Here is a 17,276-nt window from a genome sequence, read left to right as displayed (position 1 = left end):
TCACAGTCGCTGAAGTTAGGTGTACACCCTGCCTGCTTTTCCCACACAGCGTGCATTTGTGAGAGGGGAGAACGCCTTGCGCTGTTTCAGTTCTTCCCAGCTGTCTGGTGAAGTGAAACTCTTTATAGTACAGTTCCTCACTTCAACTTCTTCTTGTATTCTCTTGATCTTAGTGTGTCCATGCTCTCACGTGGGTAATTGTCATCTTCAGCCAGGATCTTGCTAGCTGCTTCAAAGCTGAAATTTCAATTCTACGCTACATGTGAAGGTAATGCCCCATCTGCCTTCCTTTTGAGGTTATTGAGGCCAGATGCATGTGGCTGAATTCCCCATCACTGTACGAAGACCTCCATCACCAAGCTACACAAACGAGTTGGGGATCACCTCTCAGGGTGGTTCAGGGAAAGAACTGGCTTCTGTGGTCATTCTTCATGCCGCCCCAATTTCACCAAAACCTTACTTTGGCGTAGCTGTGGAAGGTGTCAGGTTTGAGCTGAGGGCCCTGCAGTATTACAGAACTGGGTCTTAACCTCACTTGTGTGTGACAAAAGAAAAGGAGATGATCCCAGTAATGACAAGAGGGGTGTTTTTACTTCACTTCATGAGCATTAACAGGTAAATAAATTTCCAGACTGGAGATCTACTCAAGAATTGTTCTACTCCCACCCATTGCGACTGTTGCTGGTTGTGATAGTATCTCCTAAGCAGACCAGTTATTCTCCATATGAGAGAAAGAATCACCAGCATTTTGATTGCTTAGGTGAGAGAATCTGCTTCTTCACATTGCTGAACCTGCCAGGTTACTCAGCATGCTTTGTTCTATTTAAAAAAAACAACCAAACAAACAAAAACAAACCAAAAAACCACCACCAAACCAAACCCCTAGACACCGGAGGCTTTTTGCTACCCTTTTTTTTTTGGGTGATGCCTAGGAGGGCTTCTGAGCAAACACGTAGCCAGTGTAGCCCAAGCATTGAGAATTTCCTTTTTTCCTTAAAGCTTGACAGGAGAGAGCTTGGTTTGGGTATTCTCTCAACTATGGCTGAGGAAAGCCATCAATACTGTAGTTTGTCTGGATAAAACTTAAAGAACTAATTCCTGGGACAATTCTGATTTAGATCTGTGGTCACAAACTAGGTCTGACTCAGCCTCCTCTGGCAGTAGAGGCTCTGTATAGCCGTTGCTCATGTCAGCTTTGCTAAAAATGTATTTGGGAGTCATGAACTATCCCTCTTATTACTGCTGCTGCTCTCACCTCTACCTCCACCTCCCCCTGGGGGTAGGCTGGCTCCATACAATCAAGCATGAAAGTCAAGTACAAGCCAAAAGCTTTGCTGCAGACTGAACTGGTGCAGCACTGGGATTCTGTGGTTGGGAGAGAATTTACCTGATGTCAATATGTTCCATTTTGTGTCAGGATAGAAGGGGAACGGGGAATGAATGCATCCTTATGGGTACCGTGAGGGCAAAAATGGTCTGGTTTTTCATGGTAGAGTGTGTGCGCCCTCCCTGTGTGTATTCATATGCGGGGTGCACATGTCAGAGGACTTTCTGTTTCTTGTAGACTCTCAGGTGTTGATGAAAAGTAAATAATTGGAGGAATTCTGCCATGTTCGTTCATTCTGAATGGTGCCCTGTTCTGCGAATAGTCCTGTGGTTTTCAACAGGATTTCTCACGGCGTAATGCACCATGCAAGCGTGAGACAGGATGGCAGAATATGCCTGAGTGTCAAGTGCACAATGGATTTTTCCATGTTGCATTTTGGACGTGCCTCAAGGTCTCCGTGTGTTTGGAGCACAGCTGTGCTTTTGTGCTGGAGAGGTAAAAAGAGACAGTGCTGCCTTCCAGAAATGCCAAACTAATGGCAAAGCGGGGAGTAGGAAGAGGAAAAGAGGTGAAAGGAAATGATTTGCCAAACTTCAAACTTCAGGTTGACGAGATTCAAACTGTGCTTTCCCCAGCTCTTGTTCTGTGACTAACCCAATTCCAGCTTACTGCCCCGTGAATGGAGTTAAAGTATTTAGTTTTAATCTAAGTATAAGGGTATAAAGATCAAACATTAATAAACAGTTAGATTGCCAGGTAGAAACTTTGCAGGACCTGTTTATGAGCAGAAAGAAAACTCTGGGCATTTATGGGACATTTTGTTGTGCTCGATAAGTACACTGCACAACGATCCAACTCTTCATATTCATCCTTTCTTTCTTACAAGATATTTCAGCTGTATTTCATTAAGTTAAATTGTACCAATCGAGTGTTAACTTGTAGCTATAAGAAATGAAAGAATACAGAAAATTGTTTAGGATAGATCATAATAAATTCTGTATATTCTTCTCAAGTGTTTGTTGGTTTACCCCAAACTATGGCACAAATTTAATGAAACTGTGTTAAATATTTGTACTTAGCATCTAATTGTGCTGTGAAAGACTGTTCTGGGATGGAAAAAGCAAGTGCATTTTATGAAAGTTTCCAAAAACATTTTTGTGGGGGAAACTAATAATAATAATATCCCACCTAGCTGAAAGGTATAATGTGAGCTTTGGAGTTAGCAGGGTTAAGGTTGAGACCACCGGACTTCATATCCAGCTCTTCCCAGTTTTGAATGCTACATTGAACTATGAAATAATAGCTCAAATAAATTGGCTTCTGTTTACTACATGAAGGATTCTGATTAGGAAACAAAATATGGTTACAAACAAACGTAGTTATGTTTTTATGGGAATTAGCCCGAGTACTGCACTGCAGAGCAGCAGCCTGTTAGAGGGACTGGATGAGCGAGGTCTTCTATCGACAGTAATGTTTCCTGCTCAGTGCATGACTCTGAAATGCCTGAGGGCGAGGGAGGTTGAGCGCTGGCCATGGGTGTGTTTTTTCCCTTTGTGCTCTACTCAGGCAGCCGCAGTGATCAGCCTAAAATGAAAGAGCCACAATGAAGCCATGCTGGTAGAGCATAACTTAGCTGTCTGTGAATGTTGTTTGTCCAAGGCCTGGGGTACAGTGATACATGTGGGCATGTTTAACTGGCATTTAGTTAACATTCAATATTTTATACATCTGATGCAGGTCTAAATACTCGTGTGTTAGTGTACGCATACATGAAGGCTATATGGAAACAGTTACAGGGTTGCAGCTATTTAAAGAAATAAGTATTTCTTTGCCTGTTGAGGCATTAGCTTGTACATCTTCTAGTTTTCTTATCACTGCAAGAGTTGTACGGGACTGTCACAGACTGTTTCTGTTGAGGTGGCATCTCTTGATTGTGGATGAGTGGAAGAGAAGCTTTGTGACAAGACTGGGAATGAGAAGGGGTGGAAGCTAGAGTAGTGTGCTCCTTTTTCTCTTTGAAGGATTTAAAAACACAACCATCTTTTCTTTAAACCTTAGTTTTTAGTAGCAATGTTGGATCTCCCTTTGAAAAGCCCTTTTTTTTTTTTTCTCTCAGAGCACTTTGGCACAGCAGGGATTTTAAGGGCATGATTAGACCCCAAGGATGGATTTGAGAGTGGGGTACATGATCTCTAAACAACCTTGTCGTACCTGCTCACTGAATCGAGGGTCTGCTGGCCTGCTGCCGTGAAGCCAGTTTTTTTTGCTTGAAGAGTTGGCCAGCATAGCAGAGTGCTCTTGAGGATCCCCGTAGCTTTGCTCCCATGGAGTTGTCCTGCAAAGCTGTAGGAGTGCAGTGCTGCCCTGCTGAGAGGGGAGCACGGTGCATGGTTGTCTCCGTGCCCAAGAAGTTAACTCTGTTCCGAGTTAATTCCAAGATTCCCAGTATAAAGACTTAATCTGTCATACGCGACATGAAACTGCAAGTTACCATAAATACTACTGCCACAGCATCTTTTAGGTTTATGCTAATTGCCATCATTCTGTTGTCACATCTCCCAGTAGGTGTGAGCAGCGAGTTCTCGTTGTCTTGTGCAGTTGATCTGGTGTTTGTCCAAAGCCTGAGAAACTTTGGTCTTAGTGGTCTGTAACTGGAATTCCTTTGGAATGCACCGCTTCAGGAGGACACAAGGCAAGTCGTGTTGACATCAATCTTGAACAGATATTTGTAAACCTGTTTCAGGTTTGACCTAGTTGATAGGTACATGTTAAGAATAATCTTCACATGGAAGGTTGCAAAGGAGAACAGGGTTATGCCACAATATTAAGACGTAGCACTGATGAGCGTGTGTGAAGATAGTCATGTGTTTCATATCGATGTTCACAGGACTGTCTTCTGCTACCCTTATTACAAATGAGAGCAATAAGACCTCAAGAGCATGTTGCTATTCTTGGAAACAAGGATTTCTTCTGAGGAGACTGTTTCCTGTCTTTGCAGCCAGCAAAAGGAAAACATTTGACAAGGCTTTTTGCGAATTGAGCTGAAAAAAATGAGGAAAAAGTAATGTTCTCTGATTTCCGTCTCTGGTGTGCTTTAATCTCTGGCCATTATTTTAGGGATCTCTTGCAACAAAAATTAAGATAGAGTTTGAATTGGAGGAGGAAGTACTACATTGCTAGGGCTGTGTTTAGATTGATTGTCAAATGTTAGCTGAGAGTGCCAGTTACAGAAGTCAAAGGTAACTCTTTTTTTCAGTGTGTTATACTATTTAATTTGAAAACAGAAAAGAGAATGAAGCAGCCTTCTCATATATGTATATATATTTTAATTCTTAAATAGGATGCTGTCAAATGACCCATATGCTATGCATATAAATTAACTACGATTACTTTTTGACTATTTCTAATGTAAACAGACTGTAGATGTGCAAATCTTAAGTTTAATCATGTAATCAATTGCTGTTTACTTTCTTAAGAAAAACAAGGCTGTCTTGTTAGGGCCTCTCTTAAAATATTTCACACAGTTTCTGATGCAGCATAAGCAGCTCGGTTGTCGTAAGATGCTTTTAACTACATCTTGCTTTTCTACTGCTCCTCTCAAAAGGTCAGAAAGAAGATAAGAGGCATCTTCTAACAAGCTTTTGTTGTCCGCCCTGTGAGTGGTGTGGCTGTGTAAACCCTCTTGCACACCAAGAAAGTTTTGCCAAAATATCCCACTGCTACGTATTGTAATAGTGTTGGCAGTAACAGGCACTGCATTGTAGGTAGCTCGCTTGCTGCTCCCAGTGTTTTGATCAACATGGGTGAAATCTGAGCCTAACGAGTCAATGAGAGTTTTGTCTTTGATTGCGCAGCAGCCAGGATTTCTCCCCAGCTGTTACAAACACAGTCAGCATGGTAATGAGGAGAGCACACCAATTGGTAAGACTTGATTTAAAAAGGAAAAAACTAAGGCATACAATGTGCCTTTCTGTGGATTTCCTGCTCTTCCTAAAACTCTTCTTCCTTTACTGTAGCTGGGAGTTTTTAGAATATAATGAATGCTCTAAGAAAAAGTTGATCTAATCCACAGCCTTCATATAAGCAACTTAATGCTGTGCTGAAAATCTCTCAAGTCTTAACAACTCTTATGAAATCACCTAAAAACTAGATTGAGTCTTACCCTGTGAGCATAGAATGGATGGAGACGTCCAGTCAAAACATGGGCAGTTAGGGATTGCTCAGAGCACCCTGCGACACCCTAACTGCGTTGTGCTTTAGCACAGGAAAAAATGTCAGTAGTGGTCATGTAGCCAGTCTTGTTTGAGTGTGGGCTATGCTGCTATGTTTTGAGCTGTTTAGTAGGTCTAATGCTTGGATAAAATATTTTTCAGGGAAATCTTAAAGTTGGCATGGTGTTTGCTGCCCTAAGACTCCAAAGTATAAATTCAAAGATGATTTAGGGAGATTGAATCATGAACACTAATAAAAACAAAACTTTCACTTTGCCATGGTTTTAATGTGTGCTTCAAATGCTGTGGATATGGCCGAAAAGTCTGGAGGAGATTGTGGCATGTGAACAACCAGCACCGCTGTTGCAAATGTCTTACTGGCACATTTGAAGTGTGATTCATGAATTTGCTATCTTGCTCGTAATCTGAATTTTTTAAATAGAAAGGCTGATTAGGGTACGTTAGTTTAGGCATTTGGTTTGGGGAGGAAAAAATGTAATATTCTATATTGTATCAACTTCTCTAAATTCATCACTGGGGCTGCTGAAACATGCATGACTAATTAAGAATGGTAGTTTTCCATAGGATTTGCTAAATCATTTGCCATGTTCCCATTTGCTGAATCATCAGGTGTAGAATAACCAATTATTTCATTTGATTAAAAAAAATTTCTTTAAATTAGAACTTGGATATTGAAACCTTATATTTAAGATCAACTCTTTCTTAATATGTTTGCTAATTTTTTTGGGGGGTGGTGGTGGGGGGTGGGGAAGAAAGCTAAAAGACATTTGCTGTTTAAGAAGGTTGTAAAGTAAAGGAAATGAGTTTGCGGAAGTTGAAGATCGTACAAGGTTTGGGGAAACTAGAGGCTTCCTGTATGAGTTTAAGCAGATCACTTAACCGTGCTGTCTTGATTTGCTTACCCATAAAATGGGGGCAATGAAGAAATACAGATAGCTGGAAGGTCCCACCTAGTTGCTTTATATAAAAATTAATTTTTGGAAGGCAGAAATCATCCTTTGAAGGCAAAAGACTTGCAAAAGCAGAAGTGCTGTCAATACTTATTACATCTGTTATCACATGTAGCTTTATCTCTCATAACAAGGATATATATGGGGTAACACGGCAAGAGTTGGAGGTTATAAATACCTTTAGGAAACAGTTGAACTAAAAAAGGCAATGTTGCACTGAAATCTCCAAAATGTGATGTACCTGTATTTCTCAGAATGTCACTTGAGTGGTTCCTCGGTTTCACTATTTAATAATCCTTAGTAATGCTCATTTTACATCTCAGTGCTCTGTTTCTGTAAAAAAATCTTCTTTTAAAAAAAAAAAAAAAAGCAAAATGTAGCAAATCCTGAACAAGATGCAGCCATACCGCTCAGGCTTTCTGCTTCTCTTGCGTGTGCTTCCAGCAGCTTGTAGAGCTTATTTTACGGAGAAGGCAAATTTGGAAATAACAGGGATGGCTTGTGCAAAATTAAAATTAATCGTTGATTAACTACAAAGTGGTTTAAAGGGTAGCCCTGTTATCGGATACACTTTTGATTCCAAGTTCATCCTTCAGCCCCTATATACAGTTGTGTTCTGTTAAATTAACCTGGCATGTTGTTTTCCTAAGGCTTATGGGTCATTGACAGAATTAGGTTTCATGCAGGCCAGCTGCTCCCAAATCAGGTCCCTTCCCTTCCTACACTCCAGCAAAGTCGGAGCCAGCGAAGAGGGGAGCATGTGGACAAAGGCTGGTGGTGGTAGGAAATGCAGTATGAAGACAGCCAAGGAATTTTACTTGCAGCTTCACTGTTAAAAGATTTTTCACGAATTCCATGCTCATTAGCAAAACGATGAAAAATGTAGTGTTAAATTACAGTTGTTCCTTGGGACTGTTTTTGTTGCTCCTTGGGACTGTTTTCCTAAACTCTAATTACAAAAGCAAGCCTGAAATGAGGAGCGTTTCAAAGCCCCTTGGCAAGGAAGATGCAGTATTTGTCACACGCTGAGTTGAAAGGAAATGGGGATCTACAAAAGGAACCGAAATCGCCTTGGAGCCATTCCCCACTGCCCCAGCAATTTTAGTTATGTCTGGGGTTTTTTTAATGTCAGAACGTGGTGACTGAGTTTTTGAAGCCTGGTATGGTAGGCAGGGGTCTGAACTGCACAGGTACCATCAGGGTTCATGGCAAGAGGTGTCTCCCCGGCCGCTGCAGTGCCAGGCTGTCAGCTGCGCTCCCTCCGATGGCCCGGCTGCTCTCGCGAGGCAGGAGCGGAGTCAAGAGCTGAGCGTGGCATATGCCCAGGATTAAAAGCATGACTGACATTGTGCCTCTCTTCTCTGCTTTGAGAATTTTTCTGCGGAGATAAACACTATTCAGCAAGTTAAAGCTGTAGAGTGTGCCTATGTTCAACTATAGGTGAGCATCCCTAACAGCTGGTGTTTGGGGCTACAGGTAATGGTATCCAGAGCACTCAGCAGAGCGTGGTGTTCCTTCTGTTCTCGCAGACAAGTTGAAGGTTGTCGTGATTTTTAAGGCAATACAAAACTATTGGACATGCCATGACGGAGAATTGCAGTTTTGGGGCTTTTTCCTGGTGTGTCTGGAGCCAGAAAGGCAGCTAGGAAATGCCACTAGCACGTTTGCCCCAGGAACCCGTCTCCCTGACAGAGGAAAATGCCAGCTGCTTTAGTGGAAGGTGCAGGAAACCAAGTAGCTGCCAATTATAAAGCTTGCAGGCACATTTTTCTAACTTTGGCAGTTTGTGGCAGGCTACTGTTCTGAAGCTGGAGCTTTTCTACCCTAACATACAGTTGATACCGTGTTGCTTACGATACATCTAATGTCTGATTATGCGAGGGCCGGAGAACGCGTTAATTCTAGTGAGCTGCAGTGGGATGATCTCACAGCATCAGACCTTTATTTTTCAAGTTTACTGTGTGAAACCGTACCTCTATTTGAATAAAACATCCTAATTGCCAGTAAAAAATACAGCAGAAAGGCATCTCTCTTCCTATATGTAGTTTGCTGCATTATTTATTTTACAAGGTGGTTTGTAAAGGAAGTAACCTGTTCTAGCAGGCAGCTGGGGGCTGCGTTAACATTCCTATTTAGAGCTGGGTCATTGACTTATGCAATGATCTTGAACGAGTTGCTTATCCTGAGGAAAAGTGAGGCATATGGAACATAGAGGGGGTAATATCTGAAGCGTATTAGATTCGCTGGTGGAGAGCATTGTGTAAGGGCTAAGAACCGTTATTTAAACCAACTGCAATTAAAAGTCTTGCTCCAAAACTCATGTCAGGAGAAGTTCCTTGTCATTTAGCATGTAGCTGACATCTCGTATTTAAAAATTCTGTAACACCTTAGCGTGTGCATGCACACAGTGGGTGGGAGAGGAGGGTTTCTGAATGGACCCAAAGAATTGAAGACCTCTCAAGAGAAGTGAACAGCTGGCCCTGCACATACAGCCACTAACTAGGAAGAAGAGGGTTTTATGTTGAGTCTGAATGAAAATCAGGACAAACATCAGTTGTTAGAATGTGCCAATCAAGGGCATCTTGGTAAATTCCATGTAGAGAGAAATTTTAATTTGGAGCTAGTGTTCAGGCAGTAACCAAAGAAATACTCTTCAGATAAAAGCGCTTCAGATTTCGTGGTATGGGAAACCAATAATTATGAGATACAGTGAACAATACAAGGTAGAATTGCTAAAGGGATTAATTAGCCTTAGTCTAACTAACCACTATAATTGATGCAAATATACATCTGCAGCCTGCTGAGACATTAGATAGTCGTCATACACCTGCTCAATTTACCAGTGTTGCAGAACACAGCTGTCAGAATAATTTCTGGGTTTTTTTTCCTGGAACTCCTTGAGTGTAATTGGCTGTTTGTTCTTTTGTTATTCAAAATGTTTTGCTTTTTCTCTTTTTCTTTCTCTAAACAGCACTTCCATGATGGCAGAAAGGCACAACAACATATTGAAACTTGCTGGAAACAACTTGAAGCAGTAAGTGGAAACTTCCTCAGATGTGACATTTAAGTCATTTTTATGCTGTTTTCGTAGAGATGGCTCCAAACGTTATATTTGGAAAAAGAAGGGTGTATGGATAAAAGCTGTAGAAACGGGATTTTTAAACCTCTGCTGTCTTAAATACACTGGTAGACACGAAAAAGACTGTTTTAATAGTACATTTGGCTTTCTGTGGGTTCTGTGTCTGTCACGAGTAGCATTTCATTTGATGTGACTTGAAAAGTGTGCTAAACATTTCTGGAAATGCAGAGTCCCTAAGGGTCCTATTCGGATATTCCACTGTAAGCTGAATAGCTTCATACTGCGTGAATAAATTGAATGGGGACATCTCTTGAGTTAGGCTGTTTCTCAAAAGTAAATACATTGGAATTGTCATTCATGGGATGAATGAAAAGTGAGACTGTAAGTAGAGGAGAGGATAAAGAAAGGGGACATCAGTAACCAAAAGGCTTACTTGTGCATTATAAAAATGAGGGAGCTAAGTATTGGAAGGGACTAATTTGGTCTACAAGAGCAGAAGAGATGCTAACAGGGAAAAATATTGAAATACTAGTGATGTTGGTAGAATCAATCAGCCTCAAGAATAGAACAAAAAATCTGTTTCTGGTAACTTTGTTTTCTGAAGTTCTTTAATATGGAAATTTATTCCAATGTAAACGAGAGAGTCCTAAAATCTGACAGTTGTTAGAGCAGATCGGTTTAGGGACAGGTATTGATTTTAGGTAGATGTTCATGTCCTGTTTCTTTCCCATAATGAAGGCTTCTATTTTTCCTTTTCAGAGTAAAAGACGGTTTGAACGTGATTGCAAAGAAGCTGATCGAGCACAGCAGTATTTTGAGAAAATGGATGCTGACATCAATGTTACAAAAGCAGATGTTGAAAAGGTAAACCAGAGGCTGGAGAGACTGTTTGTAAACATGGATGTGATAGGTTTAGTTCCTCAATCCTGCTGGTAGGATAAACCATCTGAGGCTTAATGCCTCACTTAAGTCAGTCCATAGGCTAACTGAAAATAGGGAGATCTCTGCAGAGACCTATATTTGCATAAAAATTCTAAACAGATACAGTCAGCTTTCTTCAGTAAGGCGATATCTGAGTTTAACATAGCTGACATGGCTCTAAATGAGCTTACGTAAAACCATGGTTAACAAACACCCCAGATTCTGTGACAGTCAAGCTCATGAGGGCTCCCTGTGGGCTGCTTGCAGTTACCACATACTGTTGGTTGTGCTCCGATCCAGGTAGAACTGAACTTCCTGCCTTTTGAGCAACTCTTTGAAGGTGTCCCGATGTCATTGGTTGCAGTGAAGTATTCCAGGATTGTTGTTCATGGTCCTGGGTTTACAGCAGGACAGCTTTTCATGGAATCCATGTTTGTCGCAGATGGCACATAGCTTTTATTTCTCAGTTGCTGTCTGGTTGCAGAGTCATTTGTGGCTTTTAGACATTGGTCCCCATTCAGTGAAGCTTTTGAATTGATGCTTAATTTTAAACATACATTTCTGTTCCAGCATATCAGTCTTGAAATATTTTTTTTCGTTAGTTTGATTCAAAATTGGATGTGTAGAAGGATGCTGTAAGTTTAAATGTCCCAAGTCTGGTGATGTACCTGTAACTTAAGGAAGCAAAGGAAAGGGAGAAGGCGTGTTTAAATTGCTTCTGTCTTTGATGTTACACATCTGTTCAGAAGATGCAGTAATGTAGGTCAGAAACACAGAAGCGCTACAATGTGTAAGGGCAGTTTTGTCTTCCCTGAGTTTGATTCACATAGGTAGAAAATAGCCAGAACATTTGAAAGGTTTTGTTTCTTTAAAAAACCCCAAAACAAACAAACAAACAAAACAACAAAAAAAAAAAGCAAGGGGAGGAAAGAAAAAAAGCTGAAGCTTAAAATATACCAAACATTTTGTTGCAGGGACAGGAAAGGAAACTGAATTATAGGTAAGGAATCTTTTCTAGTCCAAGATAGCCCTTGTAAAACACAGCTCTTGCTCCTCAGGAGCTCCTCATGCTATTGTCAGTTAATTCAGTCCTGGGAAGCTATCAAATACAATTTTTTTTCTTATATCTGTGGGATTTTAAGGTGTTTCTAGTATGCTGAGCGTCATGGAGGTTGCATAGCAGATAGCATCAAGGATGCTATTAGAAATGAGGACAGTAAATGAAAAAAAGCTCAGAAATTTTCCCCTAAGTGCTGTTGCCTATCAAAGGAAAAAATACCTCTGTGGTCGTGTAATTTGCTTGGCTATTAGCTGTAAATTCACCATGCAGATTTGATCCTTTGTTGCCTTCTGGATTTGCCAGGGCACTTTGCAGATGAATGCGTGTACAGGATTGTTAAAGATGTAACACCACATGTGGGTTTTTCCGACAGCAGAGGATCATCTCTGCTTTATCTGTATAAAGTGATTTTAGAATACGTTTTTTTCATACATAAAATTAGGATTTGCCCTAGATTTTTTTTCAAAGCTGAGGCCATGTCAAAGGGATACAGAGACATGACTTACTACTTGAAATAGAAAGCTGAAACGCCTTACTTCTACATCCCCTTCTAAGGTTGGCCTTTCCTGGTCAGAGTGAAAGGCTATGGTGGTACATCAATGGTAAATGGTAAACTCTGGGAAGCAATCCCTGCCCTGGTGCTCTTTTTGAAGCAGAGGGGCTTCCCTTCTGAATTTCTCTAGCTTTTTATTGTAAGTATTTGTAAATTATTTATTGCAAAGTGAGGCTCAGTGGTATCTTGAAAGAAAAAAAAAAAAGAAAATCCATTGCAGTTAGTGTGTTGGCTAATCTCAGGAGAAGGCATTACTCGACTTTCCAGTCAGCCAGCGGGGTAGATGGAGAAGGAAAAGGTTATCAAAACGAGTGGAATGTGAAATAATATTACTGAACAGAGAGAACAGTGTTTTCCAAGTGCATGTGTTAAACTGGGTTCATCCATGTCCGGCTGTGAATAATGCCCTTTCTTTGCTTCCCTCTGCCCGTGTGACTGGGACCTCTCTTACATAACTCCCCAGTGCAAAATAGGATATTGTTGAACCAAGCGCTGCCGCTGGGGCCGGCTCTCCCCGACTCGCTCCAGGGAGGTGCAGAAACTGCTCAGCTTCAAATGAAGCAATAAGATGACTTTTACCTCCTCCTATTGCGGCGGTTCTGATTTCTCTTGCCCCTTATGGCTTGGCAGCTGCGCTCCTACTCCCAAAAGCTCCCAAAAATCTGTCTGGCCAGGAAAGCAGACAGTTTGGCTGTGTTCAGCGCCAATGCTATTCACTTTGGCGGAACAAGGTGCTCTTCAAGCAATGGGATCGGTTGCCCTCATTTCTTTGGTTTGAGATTGACACCTTGGCTACTTTAGCTCGTACCTGCAAAGATGAGTAGACACTAGAGCTATTTTTTGCATCATGCATTATAGAGGAATAGAATTAAAGTTCTGCAGTGATCACAATGACACATGCCATCAAAAGAATATATAGCTGCGATTCCCTAATGCACCTAATGCTCGCATCTCTCAGTCTTTCAGTCGTTGTAGCTTTTGACAACTGCAGCAGGAAATTCTGTGACAGCGCTGCTAGCTTCCAGGGCTTGACATGGGCTTGCCTAAGGGATAATTCTTGGCTTTACAGTTTGCTAGGATTAAGTAACCAGAATAGTGGCAGAGAAGCAAATTGAGTTAGTTTCTTCCTTATTTCTCCAGGACTGTTTCACGAAGGGCCTGAGGTGTGTGCCTGGAGGCAGGGCAGGATGTGCAGTATGGGTATCTCACACCTTCGCTAGGACCAGCTCAGGTTTGATACGCAGAGGGCACGTGTGTTCTGTGCCACTTCTGTGGCCAGTGTGTGCTCGATTGTGTTTGCAGCCAGCCTGTCTGGTGGTTATCTCAGAGAGAGCAGGGTGTTTAGCTTTGTGTGCTCCCATCTCCTTTTTTGGTGGTAGGAACATGGAACTGTGCTCAGTCTTTGCCACGGTCACGGTCTTTATGCAGGAATCAAAGGAGAGCAGATTACAGGCCCTGAGCTCCCTTCCTCTGCTTGCACTGAGCCTCTAAATTACCAGCAGCGGACATTTGCAGAAAGATGTTTAAGTGTCAACACAAAGTGCAGTTTGGCACAAAGGTTCTGTCAGTTCAGTTTAGCAAAGCCAGGGTAGGAAACTTACTGCGATGCAGAAAGCTGTACTGCGAAAATATCCTTCTAAACTAAGTACGTGGTGCAACATGCTGATGCTAATACCGGGAAACCTTGTAGGTATCACTGTAAGCTTTAGCTTCAGTTGGATTGCAGTGGGATGTGTGCTTTAAAGTAGTTCCCTTTCAAAAACCACAGTGGAGCTGCTTCAGTTTTTTGACCATTTGGGGAAATGGTCTCCGTCACCAGCGCAGAGCCAGTGTACATATAAGGAAGCGCTCCATTGTTTGTTCCTTCTCTTTAGAGCTGCGATCACTGAAAAGCTGACATCTTTATGGAATAATGTGGTACCCAGTCATGCCTTTGCAGACTTCTTGCAATATTAAAAAAAAAAAAAAATTCAGCTGGCTTTTCTAAAGGTTTATTTTCAAAGTAGACTTTTCAGAATCTGTTTTTAAAGAGGAAGTGGCTGAGGCCAAGCATAGGAAGGGGTGAATGATTTGCCTCTTGATTTGCACAGCAGTTGAGGGGGACAGTGGTTTGAGGCACTGTGTGTCAGGCAGGGTCTATCCCTTTGCTGAGGAGTAGCACGGACATGTGTTGGTGTCCTAGCTAATAATTTGGCCAGAAAACAACTTCAGCTTGGAGCAGTAAAAAATGAGCTGTGCGTGGGTTCCCAGAACTGCTGTCTGAAGTCGGGGCTCATCACCGTGTTCTGATTCTTGTTCCTGTTATGTTAGGAGGGTTCCACCTTGAGTGGTTTTGAGATTAATGTAAATGTATTGGGGATTTAGAAAGTAGTTTAGTAGTAGTAGATTTAAAAAGACATGTAGTGCAAATTTGACCTTAACTCTTATAAGTCAAGAAGATTCTGACACTGCTAAAAACATGGGGTGAGTATTCTGTTTGGGGGTTTTTGACTCATCTCTATTAAGTCTTCAACCCGCACCCAGAAAGGATGAACTTGTATCAAGGCTTTATCTGTATCCTGTGACATTCAGTCATCTTTTCCAGGGCAGTGGGGTTTTCATACTGAATTTGCTTATTTGCATGCTTACAGCTGCTTGAGCTTGTTGCAAGTCAGCTGTCAGTTTCAAATCACAAACTTTTGGATATCCAAAATTATTATTACAGAATTATTGTTCCATTGCTGCTTCTCTTCTCTGCCCAATCCTATGTCATATCTAAAACCAAAAGAAATAAAATTTAAGTTGATGGTTCTATTCCTGTGCTGACTCTGAGGTATTTATGAGTTGTAGATGTCCTGGCCTTTTTTTATTTGGTTGGCTTTGTTTTGTTTCTGAAGTGGAGAAACTGAGAGAAATAGAAGCAATCTCAAATTTACTGAAATCCCTAGGAGCTTTCCCTGAGCGCTCTGTAACCTACAGATCAGGTTATGTCTGCTGTATCCAAGATTTTTTGAGTCCCAGAATAGCTTAAGATTTGCATAAAGGCATAAAACGTCATGATACGATATTACCATGACATTAATTTTCTAGTCTGTAAATACAAATACAGAGAGATACTGACGTTTTGTGCTTGAAGCTTCTTTTTCTCTTCTCTCTTTTTTTTAATGCCACGTTCCCTGGGTTCTCACTATCAGTTTCAGTGCAATGTGACGGGTCTGTACCTCCCTCCTTACCCATAGCAGACGTGTCCACTTACATTGCCGTGGGTAGTCATGAGCTGAATCACTGGCAAAGTCTTACTGAACATAGATGTAGAAATAGTGCTACTTAGAAAGATTCTTGGAATAAGCTGATCTTCCTGCCTGTGCAAACGCAGTTATGCTGCTGTCAAGTGGTAAACTGCTTTCCCAGCCCGTAGGCTGCTGCGCTGCGGGACGCAAATCTCTTCATTGAGAATTTACACATCCTTATAATGAAGGATGCACTAAGCTATTTTTACTTGGGCTCTGGTGAAATCTCTGATCTGTCTTTCAGCACTATCCTGCATACACCATTTACAGCATGCTTTGTCACAAGAGCAGTCAAGTCACAAGGGAGCCGGATGCAGCGCACATCTCTGAAACCCCACGGACGCACCCCAGAGGAACATCTCCAGCTCGGTGCTCTCTGGGTGCATCGTGCGTCACTGAGGTTTTAGTCAATTAAGCGTTATATGCTGCAGCATAACCCCGGATTGTGGGTGCCTGCTTTCTGCAGAAGATAATTGCTTAATGGGCCTAATTTTTCAGGAGATGCCGAGTCATCTGTCTTGCGACAGTGAGGCTTGTTGTATGTCCTCCTTCTCCTGCTCACCTCAAGGCACCTACTGGCATAATGAACTTCTCAGCTTTTAAATACAGTGCCGTGCAAAAGTAATGTTGGAAGGTGGACAAGCTCTACAGTGTTTGTGTCACTAATATGGCAAATACTTATTGCAGTGAATAGTTCCAGAGGCTTTGCTTGTCCTATACTCTGCCATGAATTTATAAAAGTGCAGCAGCAGTGTTTCAGTGAAACGTGCAGGCAAGGTGCATAAGGCTGAGTCCTGAATATGGGGTGAGGGGGCCTGGCCTGTGCATTTCCTGTTTGAGGGTTAGATATTGCATAAGATTTGTGCATGTTCTCTGCGTGGTGGTGAGTTAGGCAGCTGCTTTTCTTTTGCTCCACAGATGGAGCTGGCTAATCCCTTCTGTGTCTTTTCTTGTGACGTGGGTCAATTTTACCATCAATTCAAGTGCACTATTTTCTTGGTAACGTGATTTAAGGCCATTAGATTCACACTAACGTTATTTCTCCGGTTTATGCAGACCCCAGTCTCCTTCCTGAACTGCTTCCTTCCTAATGGATGATGTAGCGTGTGAACATAGGGAGTCCCTCAGGACAGTCATTTGCATTTCTGGAAGAGTAAGCCTTGTTTGCAACTTGCTGTCTGTGACACTGTATATAGCAGCTGTTTCCCTTTTGGAATCGTGACTAATTTAGGAGGTTTGATTTCTAGTCAATAAAGAGTTAATGACTGCAGCAGGAGTGGCTGGAAAACTTAATAAATATCCATATGTATCCCATATATACACTGTGTCAGGTGTTAAAGAGATCAGTGAACCGAAGTACCAGCCAGTTTTAGTGTAAGATAAGGAAATAAGGAAACCCATCTGAACTTAGATTTCCTCTTAGTAGTACTCCTCTGCAGTAATGCTCTACAGAGCAATCCGAGTTTTGTAACAACACAACTCTGTTGGGAGGCAGATTGCTAAAGGGAGGGGAAGTCGGTGTGAGGGGGAGGCTAAAGAGCAGCTTCACTGTTAAGGATCAACTGCAGTTTGAATCAGGAGTGTAATACAACCAGTGTTCTTAGCTAATGCAAAGTGATTAGCTTATGCTGTACAGTAGGAAAGCTTGTTTATAGTCATTCTGTCAAAATATTACAACAGATATCTTCACCTGGCAAAGAACTAAGGGAAAACAAAGCAGAGAACTCAGAATTTAGCTTACTGCTTGTAAGTTGTTCAGTTTAAGTGAATGCATTGTACCCATAAAGTTGGGTTTTAAGGCTAGCAAATTCATCCTGGTAACTTTTCTTAAGCCCTGACTATCCATTCTGCATTGGCTGTGTTTGTAAATTCTTTCCTGGGGAGA

The 17,276-nt window shown here is 41.7% G+C and overlaps 1 protein-coding gene across 10 annotated transcripts in view; it reads left to right on the top strand.

The window, feature by feature from the left end:
* FNBP1 (formin binding protein 1) overlaps positions 1 to 17,276 on the top strand; it is a 95,670-nt gene that overhangs the window by 37,261 nt on the left and 41,133 nt on the right. For all 10 annotated transcript variants that reach the window (XM_035898245.1, XM_035898251.1, XM_035898250.1 and 7 more), the window contains exons 5-6: positions 9,481 to 9,543; positions 10,348 to 10,452. In XM_035898245.1, the coding sequence (XP_035754138.1) occupies positions 9,481 to 9,543; positions 10,348 to 10,452 (168 nt within the window). The remainder of the gene's footprint in view (positions 1 to 9,480; positions 9,544 to 10,347; positions 10,453 to 17,276) is intronic.

This window comes from Egretta garzetta, unplaced genomic scaffold (assembly GCF_000687185.1).
Source record: "Egretta garzetta isolate BGI_Z169 unplaced genomic scaffold, ASM68718v1 scaffold497, whole genome shotgun sequence".
Lineage (NCBI taxonomy): Eukaryota > Metazoa > Chordata > Aves > Pelecaniformes > Ardeidae > Egretta > Egretta garzetta.
The sequence above is the reverse complement of the archived record's forward strand: the minus strand, read 5'-3'. Positions and strand labels throughout refer to the sequence as shown.